This window comes from Microdochium trichocladiopsis (genome assembly GCF_020744255.1).
Source record: "Microdochium trichocladiopsis strain MPI-CAGE-CH-0230 chromosome Unknown B0I36scaffold_1, whole genome shotgun sequence".
In the NCBI taxonomy this organism is placed as follows: domain Eukaryota; kingdom Fungi; phylum Ascomycota; class Sordariomycetes; order Xylariales; family Microdochiaceae; genus Microdochium; species Microdochium trichocladiopsis.
Genome location: NW_025763544.1, coordinates 1,206,550 through 1,218,709, shown reverse-complemented (window position 1 = coordinate 1,218,709; position 12,160 = coordinate 1,206,550). Strand labels below are relative to the sequence as shown.

Here is a 12,160-nt window from a genome sequence, read left to right as displayed (position 1 = left end):
AGGGCACCGGCTTGTGAAAGGACAGATTCGCCGAAAGTCCAGCTTTCTTGACTAGATGCGAGACTCGTAGGCAGGCATCACAGCAGTATATGTCATCCTGCTGCCAGGGACAGCACACTGACCTCAGGCTTCCGCTACGACTTTCAGGTTATGGATGATTGGGAATAGATTTTTTTCGATTGCCCTGGGGCCTGCCTCAGCATTGCCAGTACAGCTGTCCAGGGTCACAGTTCATCCGAAATTGCATGGGCATCGGGGCCGGCCCCGCGCTCCCGACCCCATAAACAAACAGACGATCTTGGAGTGAGAGCGCCAAACCATTGCATCCTTGAAAAGTCCGATCTGTTGCATGTCTCAAATCCCAGTCATGAGATTGGTGTGTTCCCGCGGGATTGACTCGCAAACTGCACTCACATGTGTTCCAGACCAAGCAGCCGGAGCCGAGTCCTGCAGTCCTTCCACTGAGGGGCGGATCGCTGGTTCCCGTAGCGCGGCCAGCGGACCCCAAATTGCCCACTTTCGTCTCCCACCGGGGTTCGTCCGCCAGCGGTTCAGGCGCCCAAGCTCCTTTCCTGTTCTAGGACCCTTGCCCTCCAAGTTCTACCACCCTCTTCGGCCTTCCTCCACGCTCTCACCACCAACGCTGCTTCTTCCCCCCTTCTCTCTTTCCCCTCGGCTTCAGCCTTCGCAGCGCAGACGTTCCCAGGGACTCTTCAGGTACATAATTCCCTCCGGTTCTTCATCTTCAACCTCCAAGATGCGCTTCTCGACCGCCGCCGCCGCTTTCGGCCTCCCCCTCCTCGCCGCCGCCGAGGGCGACTTTGTCCAGCAGTACCTTGGCCAGGCCCAGGCCCTCTTCAACAAGTACATCCCGAGCCCGAATCGCCATGACCCTGTCGGTGCTGCTGAGGCCAAGGTCGGAGAGATGAAGATGCACACCCTTACGCTGAGCAACTGGAACGAGACCCTCTTCAGCAACACCAAAGCCACCTCCACGACCCCGGATGAGTGGTGGGTGTTCATCACTGGCGGCAAGAAGGCTTGCTTTGGTAGGTGACACTGAGACCCTGGCTATCAAGTCTGCGCGAAATGAGCTAGATCGCACGACGGCTCTCTTCCCAATTGAGAGCAATACTGCTATCGGTAGATGATGATCATATTGAGCTAACCAGACTGTGCCAATCCAAACAGGCCGCTGCGAAGACACCGAGCGCGCGTGGAACGAGACTGCCGCCAAATTCGCCGTTACCCCGGGCGCGCCTCACACCGCGCTCCTCAACTGCGAGGACCAGCCAGTTCTCTGCCACTCATGGTCCTCTCCTCCCGGCGCGCTCTGGGCCTTTGAAGTCCTCCCCGCGCCCAACAAGGTCAACGTCTGGGTCAAGGGCATGAACCTGACAACCACCACCTCGGATGACTTTGCCGGGATGCAGAAGACAATCAAGGAGAAGGGCTACAACGGCACCATGTACGAGCACACTGGCGCCTTCCACCCTTACCACGGTTTTGTTGCCAACAACGGCCTCGCCATTCCTGCCGGCTACGCCATCTGGATCCTGAACCTGGTTCCCAGCTGGGCTTTCATGATCGGCATCTCCATGTTCAGCCGCTACTTTGTGTAAGTGACCTACAATTCTGTTGCTGTAGAAGCGCAGTACCACCTGCGCCAGCTCCTTCCCCAGCGAAACCTTGCGTGGAGACGATCAGATGCTGACTTGACCAAAATATAGTGGCAGAAGCGCCCGCCAGACCATGGAGACCTCTGGACGCCAGGCCGATGCTGCTCGCGCCGCTCCCGCCAACCGGAGATAGAGCTGCTTTAGGTTGAGCTCTCTGGGCTGCACAACGTTCTGAGTGTGCCCTCACAGCACATTTTAGACCGGCTTGTAGAAGGTCGCCATCTGTATAGCTGCCATGATGAGCGGCGTAATGAATGGTCGCTTGCTGGAAAAGCTTTGTAGAACCACAGACATATTCTGATCGAATAGTCTTCGAAATTATACCTTGTAATCGTTTGATCTTCATCCTTGTGCCAAGTTTGTGTATCAGGCTTTTCTCTCAAGTTCCGCGGGTGCAGACATCCTGCATTGTTCGTAGCGCTTCGAGGCTCTCTGTGCGGAGCTTCGTGTTGCCCAGCCTGCCGTACCGGAGATCGCTGAGGCTGCCCACGGTCTGCTTGACGCTCTTGAGCAGCGCGGCTTCGTCCTCCTCGAGCTTCTTGATCTCGGCTTCCATGTCGGCCACGGCGGCCTCCATCTCGGGCAAGATTGTCATGAGGTGATGCGGTTTCGCGGAGACGAGGTTTGACGTGGGGCCGAAGAGCTATAGATCGACAATGCAAAGATCAGTTTCAATGACCTGCGACATTGGGTTCTCTTTGCAAACGGGGACTAGAACATACCGCACGCTCAATCTCAATCTCATCGTCCCGCTCCTCGTGCTCGGCTTCGAGCCGTGCACGCACGAGCTCCCGGCGCAGCGACCTGCTGACCCCGCGCGCCTCGGCGTCGATGTTGTCGGCGACCTCGTCGACAGCGGCGTTGCGCTGCTGCTGCAGGTCGCGGTACAGCGAGCGGATGTGGGGCGAGGACTGTTGCGTCTTGGGGAACAGGGCGGTGAACTCTTGGAGGGATATGATGGAGGGGAGGCGTGCGGGGAGCAGGAGGTAGTTTTCGAGGATGGAGGCTTCGGTCGGTGCCATGGTTGCGATCCGACCAGAAGGTTCGTTGTGGCTGTTGGGTGGAGATGGGCAGTCGTGATGATGTGTGGTGTGGAATTGGTTGCTGAATGTGCGCAATGACGAGATGTTTGGACATGTGCTTTTGCAGATGTCATCTGGTGGATCGCTGGTAATGCAGTCCTAAGAATGGGGTCGCTCCAATGGAAGTGAAGATCGAGGCAGTCAATCAATTACCACCTAATGATGAACAAGGGGGCGTGCGTGCGGGTGGACCGAGACGCGTCGAGGTTAAAGAGGATGCAGCCAGAGCGCGTTTTGGCTGGGGCTGGACTGGCGCCGTTAATTGCAGAAGACCCTGGCATTGCGCTTGCTACGGTGGACTTTGGGATGGCTGCCCTGGGTGCAAGTCTCACTCATGCAAACATTTCCCCATACACCACCATATAACTCGACATAGCTCATCGAAAAAGAGCACGTGAGATTTGGCACTCATTCTCCTGTACTTCCTTGGACCACTCATCTCATTGCGGCTTTACTTCCTACGCCCAAGGACCTTTTCCGACCCCCCCCAATCGCTGAGTCGTGCTCGAGTGTCAGGCACGCTCTGGTCTGAGCGCTCTCTACTGCAGTGATCCCGAGAAGAAGGTCGCAAACGCAGGGAGGCCACGGCAGAGACCAGAACGGACAGCATGGCGCCCAAGCAGAACCAGACCCCGCCCTACGCAAAGGACGAGAGGGTTCTCTGTTTCCATGGCGACCTCATGTACGAGGCCAAGGTGACTGACATCCGCCCCGCGGCCAAGGTCGACGACACGCAGTACCGCATACACTACAAAGGGTGGAAGGCCAGTTGGGACGACTGGGTCAGCGCCGACCGCATCCGCAAGTTCACCGACGACAACAAGCAGCTCGCCGCCCAGCTCCAGCTCCAGGCCCGCCAGCGGGCACCCAAGTCGTCCAAGAAGGCCAACGCAAAGGGCTTTGGTTTCGGCGGCGGCGCCGCCAACGGCTCCGAGATGAGCTCCGCGCGAGGCAGCGAGGAGCGAGGCGCCAACAACAGCTTCGGTGGCAGAGGACCACGACGAGGTCGTGACTACGAGCTTGAGACTGTAAGTTGGATTTCTCTCCCTGTCATGAGTCGTTTGTCTACCAAGGATATGCCCTGCAATACTGCCCCGTGGAGACTGCGCGATGCAAACGCGAAATGTCATGCTCTGCACGTGGAACAGACCTTGCCTCCAGCTCAGAACAAGGACCGCATAGCGGAAACCTACGAGGTCTCGAGGATTTGCTGTCTTCCCTGTTGAAGCACTCGGCAGCCTGACCGCGAACCTGTACGTCCGAGCAGCCAGGCTTCCACCCTTGGGGGTTGCCTATGAGCTGTCACTACATGCAGTAGCTGCCCTGCTATGTTGCTTTTGGTTGGACACCCGCACACCTTCCTCGATAGCGAACGGTAACCCCTTTACCATCGCACACTTGGGGCCCAAATCAACTCCAAAGAGATGAACAGAACGGCCATGATACCGCGCCAATCCCTGTTTCCCAACCTCAGCGGCCAGCTCGTTTTGTCCCCAAGGCAAACATTACCTATCTACACATGACCTAGAGTTCGGAGCCTGCTGCCTTGCAAGGCTGCACCTCGTGTTGAGTCACCCACTTCACTCGGCACAGAGTTGGGAGTATCAACACGAGTAGTCACAACCAACTCACTGCGGGTCACTCGCTGCCTTTGTCATTGCACATCTGCTGTTCGACGGCTGCTCCCCGAAGGCGATATCTCACAAAACGCTTCTGTGTGAGGTGCAGCCTCCCACGGACGTGTACATCATTCACCCCACCAACTGCCTAATCTTTGTTTCTCCTGTGGCTCGTCTGCAACAACATTTCCGGATCAGCCTGCCACGCAGGACATCCTGGTTCGTCACAGTCATCGAGGGAACCAGACCCTTCTGCGCGAACATTTCTGCTGTGGCCATGGCCCTCTGGCTGGGAGAACGTGGACCGAGCTTTCGGAGACACTCATCACGCTTGGCCGCTCAGAACACATCACCCGCCCCAAAGCCAGAAACTGCGACTGCCTCAAAGCCGGCCACAATCACTGTCGCTACCACGACTGCTGCAATGGGGCTACTCTCACCCCGAGCGAGCCCAGAGACGTCCGCACCCGCGAACAGCAGCGATGAGCAGTCCAGCCCCTCTTCACAATTGCCTCACCTCGCTCCCAACACGGCTGAGCTCTTGTCAACACATGCCGGCCAAGACTTGAAACCCGCATACGTCTGGAGCCAAGCCCGTCGTCCCATCTCAAACATCCGCACCCAAGATACAGGCCACCTCGGACAAGAGCAAGTTTTGCACTCATCCGCAATGCCAGCTCCCTACCCAACTGCAGGAGTGGGTGCAACTCGGACAGGAGGCGTTATGAAAGCTGGCAAAAGCCGTTCTCAAGGCAGCAAACGGCAACCTGCGACCTTTAGGCAGAGAGAAAGCCTGTGTGTCAGACAGGCAGAAGCTTGGGACTGGCTTCTCAGGCTGCCGCCTGCAAACACGGAAAACCTCTACATCAAGAACATCGACATCATGGAGAAGGCCGCATTTGTGCTGTATGATGGCAGGTTCAGCCAAGATCCTGCGAAGCCCAAGAGACCAAAAGGCACAGCGAAGCCGGGGCCGTCCTCCTCCGGATCGTCGTCACCGCCGGAACGCTCCACCGGCGTCTCAGGCACTCGGCATTCCCCACGAAAGAAGTGACCCAGAATGTAGCAGCTTCGGATATTACCGGATACTACGCGGGCACTTTGGATGGCTTTAGACTTCTTCGTCATGCATCTGTAGCTTTTGCACCGGGCGACCTAACTAATGCATATTGAACTGTAGGAGGATGCTTTCCATGCCCGTCCTTCGATCAAGCTGATCATTCCAGATGTGCTCAAAGCACTACTGGTTGATGACTGGGAGAATATCACAAAGAACAACCAGCTCGTTCCCCTTCCTCACCCTAGCCCGATCAGCAAGATCCTCCAAGACTACTCGGCATACGAATCACCGAAGCGGCCAGAGGGCTCCGCCCAAATCGACATCCTGGAAGAGACGCTGGCCGGGCTCAAAGAGTACTTTGACAAATGTCTCAGCAGAATTCTGCTGTACAGGTCAGTCATGCATGTTGCTCGTAATATCTTTTGACGAATGCTGACAATCCGTTTAGATTCGAGCGCCCACAATACGCTGAAGTACGAGAGAAGTGGCTGTCCGATGACCCGGACTGGGCCAACCGGAAGACCGCAGTTGAAACGTATGGACCGGAACATCTTATGCGGCTGCTCGGTAAGCATGACCTGTCTCGTCCAGATTCTCTTTCGACTGAATGATGACACGGCTAACTCCGAATAGTTTCCCTCCCCGAGCTCATTGCCCAGACAAACATGGATCAACAATCGGTCAACAGGCTGCGTGAGGAGCTGACCAAATTCACGAGCTGGCTATCTCGCCATGCTGGCGATTACTTTGTGTCAGAGTACGAGACGCCACCCAACGATTACGTTGAGAAGGCAAAGAACTGATAGACCGGGTTGGTCTTGGGAGGGCTTGGCGCACGGAGTTTGGCCATGACAGTTTTGCCACGTTCACGAGGTTTTGTACAACTTAGTCCCGGAGCTAGTAAGTAGACGAGAGTTGCCGTCGCTATTAGGACAGAGACCATGTCAGCTTGTGACGAAAAATCATCAGTACCTTGGGGAGATTAAAGCCAGTGACCCGCGGGGCTTGTTGAGTGACATTCAACGCACCAGTAGCCTTTCAGGTGGGTTGGGGTCACTCAAAAGTCTGCCATAGTCCTGCAGTTCCACTACTTACGCTGGTATCGATCATATTCCAACAACTTTATTGATGTGGTATTCGTTCAATATACATTTTTGATACAATTGTTGGCCCGTACCTGGCGTACATGCACAAAGGACTTGTGCAGGTTGTGTGACGGCCACGACCTAAACACCAAGGCCCTACGGCCCCACGGGCAAGTTCTTGCCCCTGATCGTCCTGCTCTTGTTGCTTGCCAACGGATGACATCCTCCATGTCATTTGGACTCATACCGCTCCACTGCGGGCTCGTTACCGACTTAGCTCCCATGTCCAATTTGGACATCGAGAGTGACTCCCCCTTGTCGTTTAATGTACGTCGTAGGCACATTTGATCATGGCTCATTCGACCTTGGGCTGATGACCTCTCCCGCTACCAAAAGAAAAAAACCGAAACATGCATTACGGCGGTTCTCTCCCCCCCCTTCCAAATCAGACCGTCCTCTCCCCCTCAGCGGCGGCAGCAGCAGCAACTGCAGCAGAACCCCCGCCAGCCTTCTTCTCCACGTAGAACCCCGGGTCCGGCCTCCGCAGCGCGCGCTGCTCCTGCGAGTCGAGCGCGCGGTCGACCTCCTCGACCCGCACCAGCTCCTTGACCTTCATGATCATGCCCGCAAACTGCGGGCTGACCGGGTGGTACACGGTCTGCGTGCGCTTCCGCAGGCCGAGGGCCATCAGGACGCCCCGCGTGCGCTCGGGCAGGCCGATGGCGCTGCGGTGCAGGGTTATGCGGAAGAATGGCATGGTCTATATGTGTGGTGGTGGTGGTGGTCGTCGTCGTTCTTGTTGTTGATGTTGGGTACTGGTGGGCGTGATGATGATGGGTGTTTTTAAAAGGGTGAGCCCAGGCCCGGTGGTATGGTTTTGATGGCTGGCCAACCCCGCAGCAGGGAACTTTTTCGGAGCAGCTTGGAAGAGACCGTCGTAGTCGTCGTCGTGGCAAGTCGTGCTCGCCAAAAGATCGTCGTTTTCGAGGTTTGTTGGGGAATATAGCAAGGAAATGAATGCTGCCCTGCTGCTGCGCAAAAGTTGTCAGTCAGCGCAAACCGCGCAGAGTCCGAGAGATCACACACAATTGAACCCCCAAGAATCGTCCTAGGTTTGGGCTCCCTTTTGTCAGGGCCGCTAGTCGTCCGTACTGAAGGAGGGGTTTTGTCGCGTGATGCTGTAGTACCTCGTCTGCGTCCGTCGTGATCGATGGACATTTTGAGTGGGGCTCACCCAGCATCTCAGTCCTGGTTAGTTCTGCCGTGCCGTACCGCCCACTTTTTAGATTCTAGGGCACAACCAAGTCAGTCACCTTGGTTTTCGTGGAGCGACAAGCAGCACCACGTGCTGCAAGGTATCTGTCCTCAGCAGTATTGCGCCATCTTTGGTCGCACGAGCCAATGTTGTCATGTTATGTTTTCCGAGTCTGTGAAACAACAGAAATCCTGATAACGACATTCTCGCCAGGACGAACCATGTCCAGCTCGGTGCGAGTGGCCTAGGACCAGGACGATCTCTCCCAAATTCTGCGTGAAATGGTCGATAACATGAAAGCCCCGACGGTGACGGTACCGATGCGCGCAATGATCAGCAATGAAGAATGGGTGCGAGGCAAAGCCTCTGAAGCTGCCCAGTACAGGCGACGTCACTGCGAACGCTCATAGTCGAGTGTAATCCGTTCATACATTCTCTGCGTGTTTACCACGCGGTCTAAAGCCTCGTAACTACATATCACATGCCCAGGACGACCTCGTCCCCTTGACCTTGGAAGCAGACCCATCTGCCGTTCCCTCCAAAACTCCAAAATTAGAGTGCCCCTTACTTCATGGCCACCTCGACTCTGCTCTCGCCAGGGCCGCCGGTCTTGCCGAGGGTGGGGAGCAGATAAGTGATATCGTCCCAAGGGTGTCTGTACAAGCTGGTGCGCAGTCTCTTCTGGTCGAGGTAATGGGCAATCAGACCGATGCTGCGACCCAGAACGAAAAGACCGTTGAGAACACCCATCTTCATGTAGTCCTCGGCCTCCTCCAAGGAGAAGGCGCCACAGCTGCGCATCAAATCGACGAAGCAGACAGCGACACAGCCGTCAACGTTGAGGATGAGGTTGTCCTTCTTGGACGTGGTAACGGTCTCGACAGCCAGGGCGTAGTCGAGCAGCTTGTGGCTGGGGAAGTTCTTGAGAACGTACTCCTTGACAAGCTCGACACGGAGATCGGGGTTGTTGCGAGACTTGATGCGGTGGCCAATACCAGGGATCAGCTTGTTCTGCTTGCGCATGGTGTCGACAAAGTCACGAGGGGTGAGGCCGTTGTCAGCGGCCTTGGTGAACTCCTCGGCAGCGCCATCGAGTGCGCCACCGAAACGAGAACCAATGGTCAGGAGACCAGCAACAAGGGAGCTGATCAGGTCTTTGCCCGCACGGGTGGTGATGATGGTGTTCATGGCACCAGACACAGCAGGACCGTGGTCGGCAGTAAGCATGAGAACCATCTCCAAGAACTTGGAGGCGTAGGTGGGCAGACGGCGGCGGAACCACAGCAGAGACATGACACCACCAATGCCAATATCCTCCCGGAAGACATCCGAGATGGGCATGCCAGCGTACAGAAGCTCCTGGCCACGGTCATCGGAAATGGTGGAGATGAAGGCAGCAGGCTTGCGGATAAGACCGAGTTCCTGGGCCCAGGAGTAATCCATGGGGATCTTGGGAACAACCGGCTCGGGCTCGGGAACGATGGTGCCGTCAGCAACGAGCTTGTCGTAGACGGTCTTGATGGTGGCGGGGAGGTCCTCGAAAGTGTCGGGAACGTGGATGCCGGCCTCCTTCATCATCTTGTTCTTGACGACGGCAGTCTCGAGTTGGGAGTTGGCGAAAGAACCAGCGTGGCCGAACTGGACCTCAGTGGTGAACATGCTGGCGCAAGTACCGATAGCCCACGCGACAATGGGCTTGGTGATGACGCCTTTCTTGACAGCCTCGATAACCTTGTACTCCTCGACACCACCAACCTCTCCGAGCAGAACCAGGATCTTGCATCCTGGGTCGTTCTGGTAGCGGAGCATGTGGTCGATGAAGGTGGTACCAGGGTATCTGTCACCACCAATGGCGATACCCTCGTAGACACCGTCGGTGTTCTGCGAAATGATGTTGTTGAGCTCGTTGGACATACCTCCAGACTTGGAGACGTAACCAACGGAACCCTTGCGGTAGAGCTTGGAAGCAACAATGTTGTCCATCATGCCACCAGTGTTGCCGATCTTGAACGCGCCGGGCTTGATGCCACCAACGGTGGCGGGACCAATGATGGTAACGCCCTTCTTGCGGGCAACGTGGGCAATCTCACGCGCGCGCTGCGTGGGAGTTGTTAGCACCTAGCTTCGGCTTTTTAGAGAACGGATTATTGGACTTACACGCTCAGGGACACCCTCAGCAATGATGGCAATGGTCTTGACCTGGGGGAACTCCATGAGCTCCATGGTAGAGCTGTAGACACTGCGGGAGGAGGCAAAGTTGACAATGGTGTCAACGTCGGGGTGCTTGGCCAGAGCAGCGGCCGACTGCTGGTAGACAGGCAGAAGGGTCTCGCTGGTGCCCCAGTACATCTTGCTGACGAACTGGCCGCCAAAGGTGTAGATGATACCAGCGACGGAGGGAGTGGTCCGCTTGCAGATGAAGTCGAAGTCAAGCATGCCCTGGACGGCACGGTTCTGCAGACCGTAAACCAGGCATCTTGTCTTGTTGCTGAACAGAGCATGCTCTGGGCCAGGGCTCAGAGGGCGGCTAGGCGCGGAGAAACGGGTGATGTTGTCGTTGGCACCGTGAGGGGCGGGCGTGGAGGAGCCGCTCGCCCCGAGGTTACCGGCGGGAGCCATTGCGAATTGAGGTTTTCTCTCACGGAGATTCTAGATACGAACAATCTGTATGGGCTATTTCAAGTGACAAATCTGTTAGCTTTGGTCCCTTAATCTGCAATTGTGCAAGCTTCAGCTGATTTTGCGTTTGGAGGACCGCAGTCCACAACGTCGAGACGATTGAGCTCGAGAAGGGGACTCAAGACAACTCTAAAAGAGCCTCGGGTAGGGAAGGCTAACCCTGCCTCGTTGGGTGCTGTTAGAAACAAGTTCGAACAGCTGGAAGGCGTGGGAGTCGGCGTGAGCGTGGTCCAAAGCCAGAGACAACGAGCTTGGGCATTGGCCCACAAGAGAGACAAAGGTTGTGAAGTTGAGGCCAACACAAAGCATGGCTAGGATCGCGAGCCAATACTGGCACCGAACCGAGCTGAAGAATGAAGATGCAGACGACATACCGTACAGAAGTTTGTGTGTGCTTGACGAGGGAAGCGTCGTCGGCAAGGCGAGGCGCGCAATCTCGAGCTTGTATGTGCACACAAAGGCACAGAAGACCACGAAGGATGAGTCGTGGAGGATGGATGGACAAGTGGAAAGTTCGCCGCTGAAGAGTAACAGCCGGACTTTAGGGAGGTGAAGAGGGAAAGGATGATGATGACCGGTGGTGGGCTGGAGGTTGAGCTTCAAGGTGCTTAGTCGCGCCTCGAGGCCAGGGTGAGGGGTGTGTGTGCAAGCGGGCAGGGGCGGCCGGTTGCTACTTTCTGGCGGCGGCAGGTTCTAAGACTGCGGTGATCGGCCGTGCCAGAACCCAGCAGTTTCGCAGCAAGTCGGGGAGATCCAGCGAGCAATCCAGGACAGGGCGGTGTCCCATCAATGCTCAGCACTCCCGGCCCTTTTTTTTCTCGTAAGCTCGCCGGAACTGTCTTGAGGGGCACGCCAGGCAGGTTGCGCGGCGGTGGGCGGGTTGGGGATGTGTGTGGGGCTGGGGGCAGGTACCTGGCAGGTACGCCACTGCCCCTCGTCGAGGTACCCGTACAAGGATCGGCTCTCTGCAGACTGACACTGGCAATTGTTGGTCCCAGCCCAAACCCAATTCGACCTGCCCCGGTCTTATTTGGGGTTCGAGGGGTCCAGCCGGGGGTGAGTCTGTCCGCTTGTCTACAATGGCCTGGAAGGCGGTCGAGTGCTTTCCGCTGAAGCATGAAGCACACAGAGACAATGTCTAGCACGAGTGAAGCCACTGGTGAGAATGTGAAGCCGGAGGTGCTTTGCCCAGACCTGTAATCATGCAAGGTGAGTAATATGGCGTTGCAGAAGACGCCCGCGCAGGGCACGACGCCGAGCGGCTCCCCGTGGCAACCCTGCCTGCCCACCCACAGAACATTCGACGATCGCCACTTTCCACATAGGTCAGGCTTCGTTGCTTAGGCCGCCGAAATCCTCAGTGGGGTGCGTCCTGATTGGAGCCAGTCCTGGCCTGGTGCTGTGCTTCAAGACGCGCTGCCAAAGCAGGGATGGGTAGGTCAGTCAGGTCAGGGGCTGGCAGAATATTAGTTGGGGAACCTGACGGCTGGCAAAATTCAACATTATTATCTGGACTGCGCCGCCTGCGTCTTGCTCCCTTTATTCCAACGCTGCCTACCAATCCGTCCAGGGATTGGTTCTTCTCTGGGTGCTAGTCATAACCCAGCCATGCCCTGAGATAACTGCTTGCTACATGGCGGTGTCCGGATCTGGGACAAGAGGCGGCGACATTGTCGTTGCCCAGACCGCAAGTGTGCCGCC

The 12,160-nt window shown here is 56.6% G+C and overlaps 6 protein-coding genes across 6 annotated transcripts; 2 read left to right on the top strand and 4 right to left on the bottom strand.

The window, feature by feature from the left end:
- Positions 1–757: 757 nt before the first annotated feature.
- B0I36DRAFT_343773 (uncharacterized protein) lies at positions 758–1,812 on the top strand (the record flags this gene model as incomplete). Its single annotated transcript, XM_046156196.1, has 3 exons — positions 758–1,049; positions 1,192–1,618; positions 1,731–1,812. The coding sequence occupies 3 exons, from the start codon at positions 758–760 to the stop codon at positions 1,810–1,812; spliced, it is 801 nt and encodes a 266-aa protein (XP_046018013.1).
- Positions 1,813–2,058: 246 nt separating this feature from the next.
- Positions 2,059–2,701, bottom strand: B0I36DRAFT_357325 (Cnl2/NKP2 family protein-domain-containing protein; the record flags this gene model as incomplete). The annotated part of the gene is made up of 2 exons (XM_046157782.1): positions 2,059–2,322; positions 2,402–2,701. 2 exons carry the CDS (start codon positions 2,699–2,701, stop codon positions 2,059–2,061), a joined length of 564 nt encoding a protein of 187 aa, XP_046018012.1.
- Positions 2,702–3,043: 342 nt separating this feature from the next.
- Positions 3,044–6,542, top strand: B0I36DRAFT_309678 (MRG-domain-containing protein). Its single transcript, XM_046152168.1, has 4 exons — positions 3,044–3,789; positions 5,561–5,832; positions 5,889–6,007; positions 6,074–6,542. The coding sequence occupies exons 1-4, from the start codon at positions 3,370–3,372 to the stop codon at positions 6,241–6,243; spliced, it is 981 nt and encodes a 326-aa protein (XP_046018011.1). The 5' UTR covers positions 3,044–3,369; the 3' UTR covers positions 6,244–6,542.
- Positions 6,543–7,746, bottom strand: B0I36DRAFT_309675 (ribosomal protein L30). The gene is made up of 2 exons (XM_046152167.1): positions 7,612–7,746; positions 6,543–7,553 (listed from the first exon to the last, which is right to left on the bottom strand). Exon 2 carries the CDS (start codon positions 7,280–7,282, stop codon positions 6,971–6,973), a length of 312 nt encoding a protein of 103 aa, XP_046018010.1. The 5' UTR covers positions 7,283–7,553; positions 7,612–7,746; the 3' UTR covers positions 6,543–6,970.
- A 598-nt stretch (positions 7,747–8,344) lies between these two features.
- On the bottom strand, positions 8,345–10,399 carry B0I36DRAFT_235686 (CoA-ligase; the record flags this gene model as incomplete). The annotated part of the gene is made up of 2 exons (XM_046149416.1): positions 8,345–9,877; positions 9,938–10,399. 2 exons carry the CDS (start codon positions 10,397–10,399, stop codon positions 8,345–8,347), a joined length of 1,995 nt encoding a protein of 664 aa, XP_046018009.1.
- A 32-nt stretch (positions 10,400–10,431) lies between these two features.
- On the bottom strand, positions 10,432–10,849 carry B0I36DRAFT_309672 (uncharacterized protein). Its single transcript, XM_046152166.1, has one exon. It carries the CDS (start codon positions 10,829–10,831, stop codon positions 10,589–10,591), a length of 243 nt encoding a protein of 80 aa, XP_046018008.1. The 5' UTR covers positions 10,832–10,849; the 3' UTR covers positions 10,432–10,588.
- Positions 10,850–12,160: the final 1,311 nt, after the last annotated feature.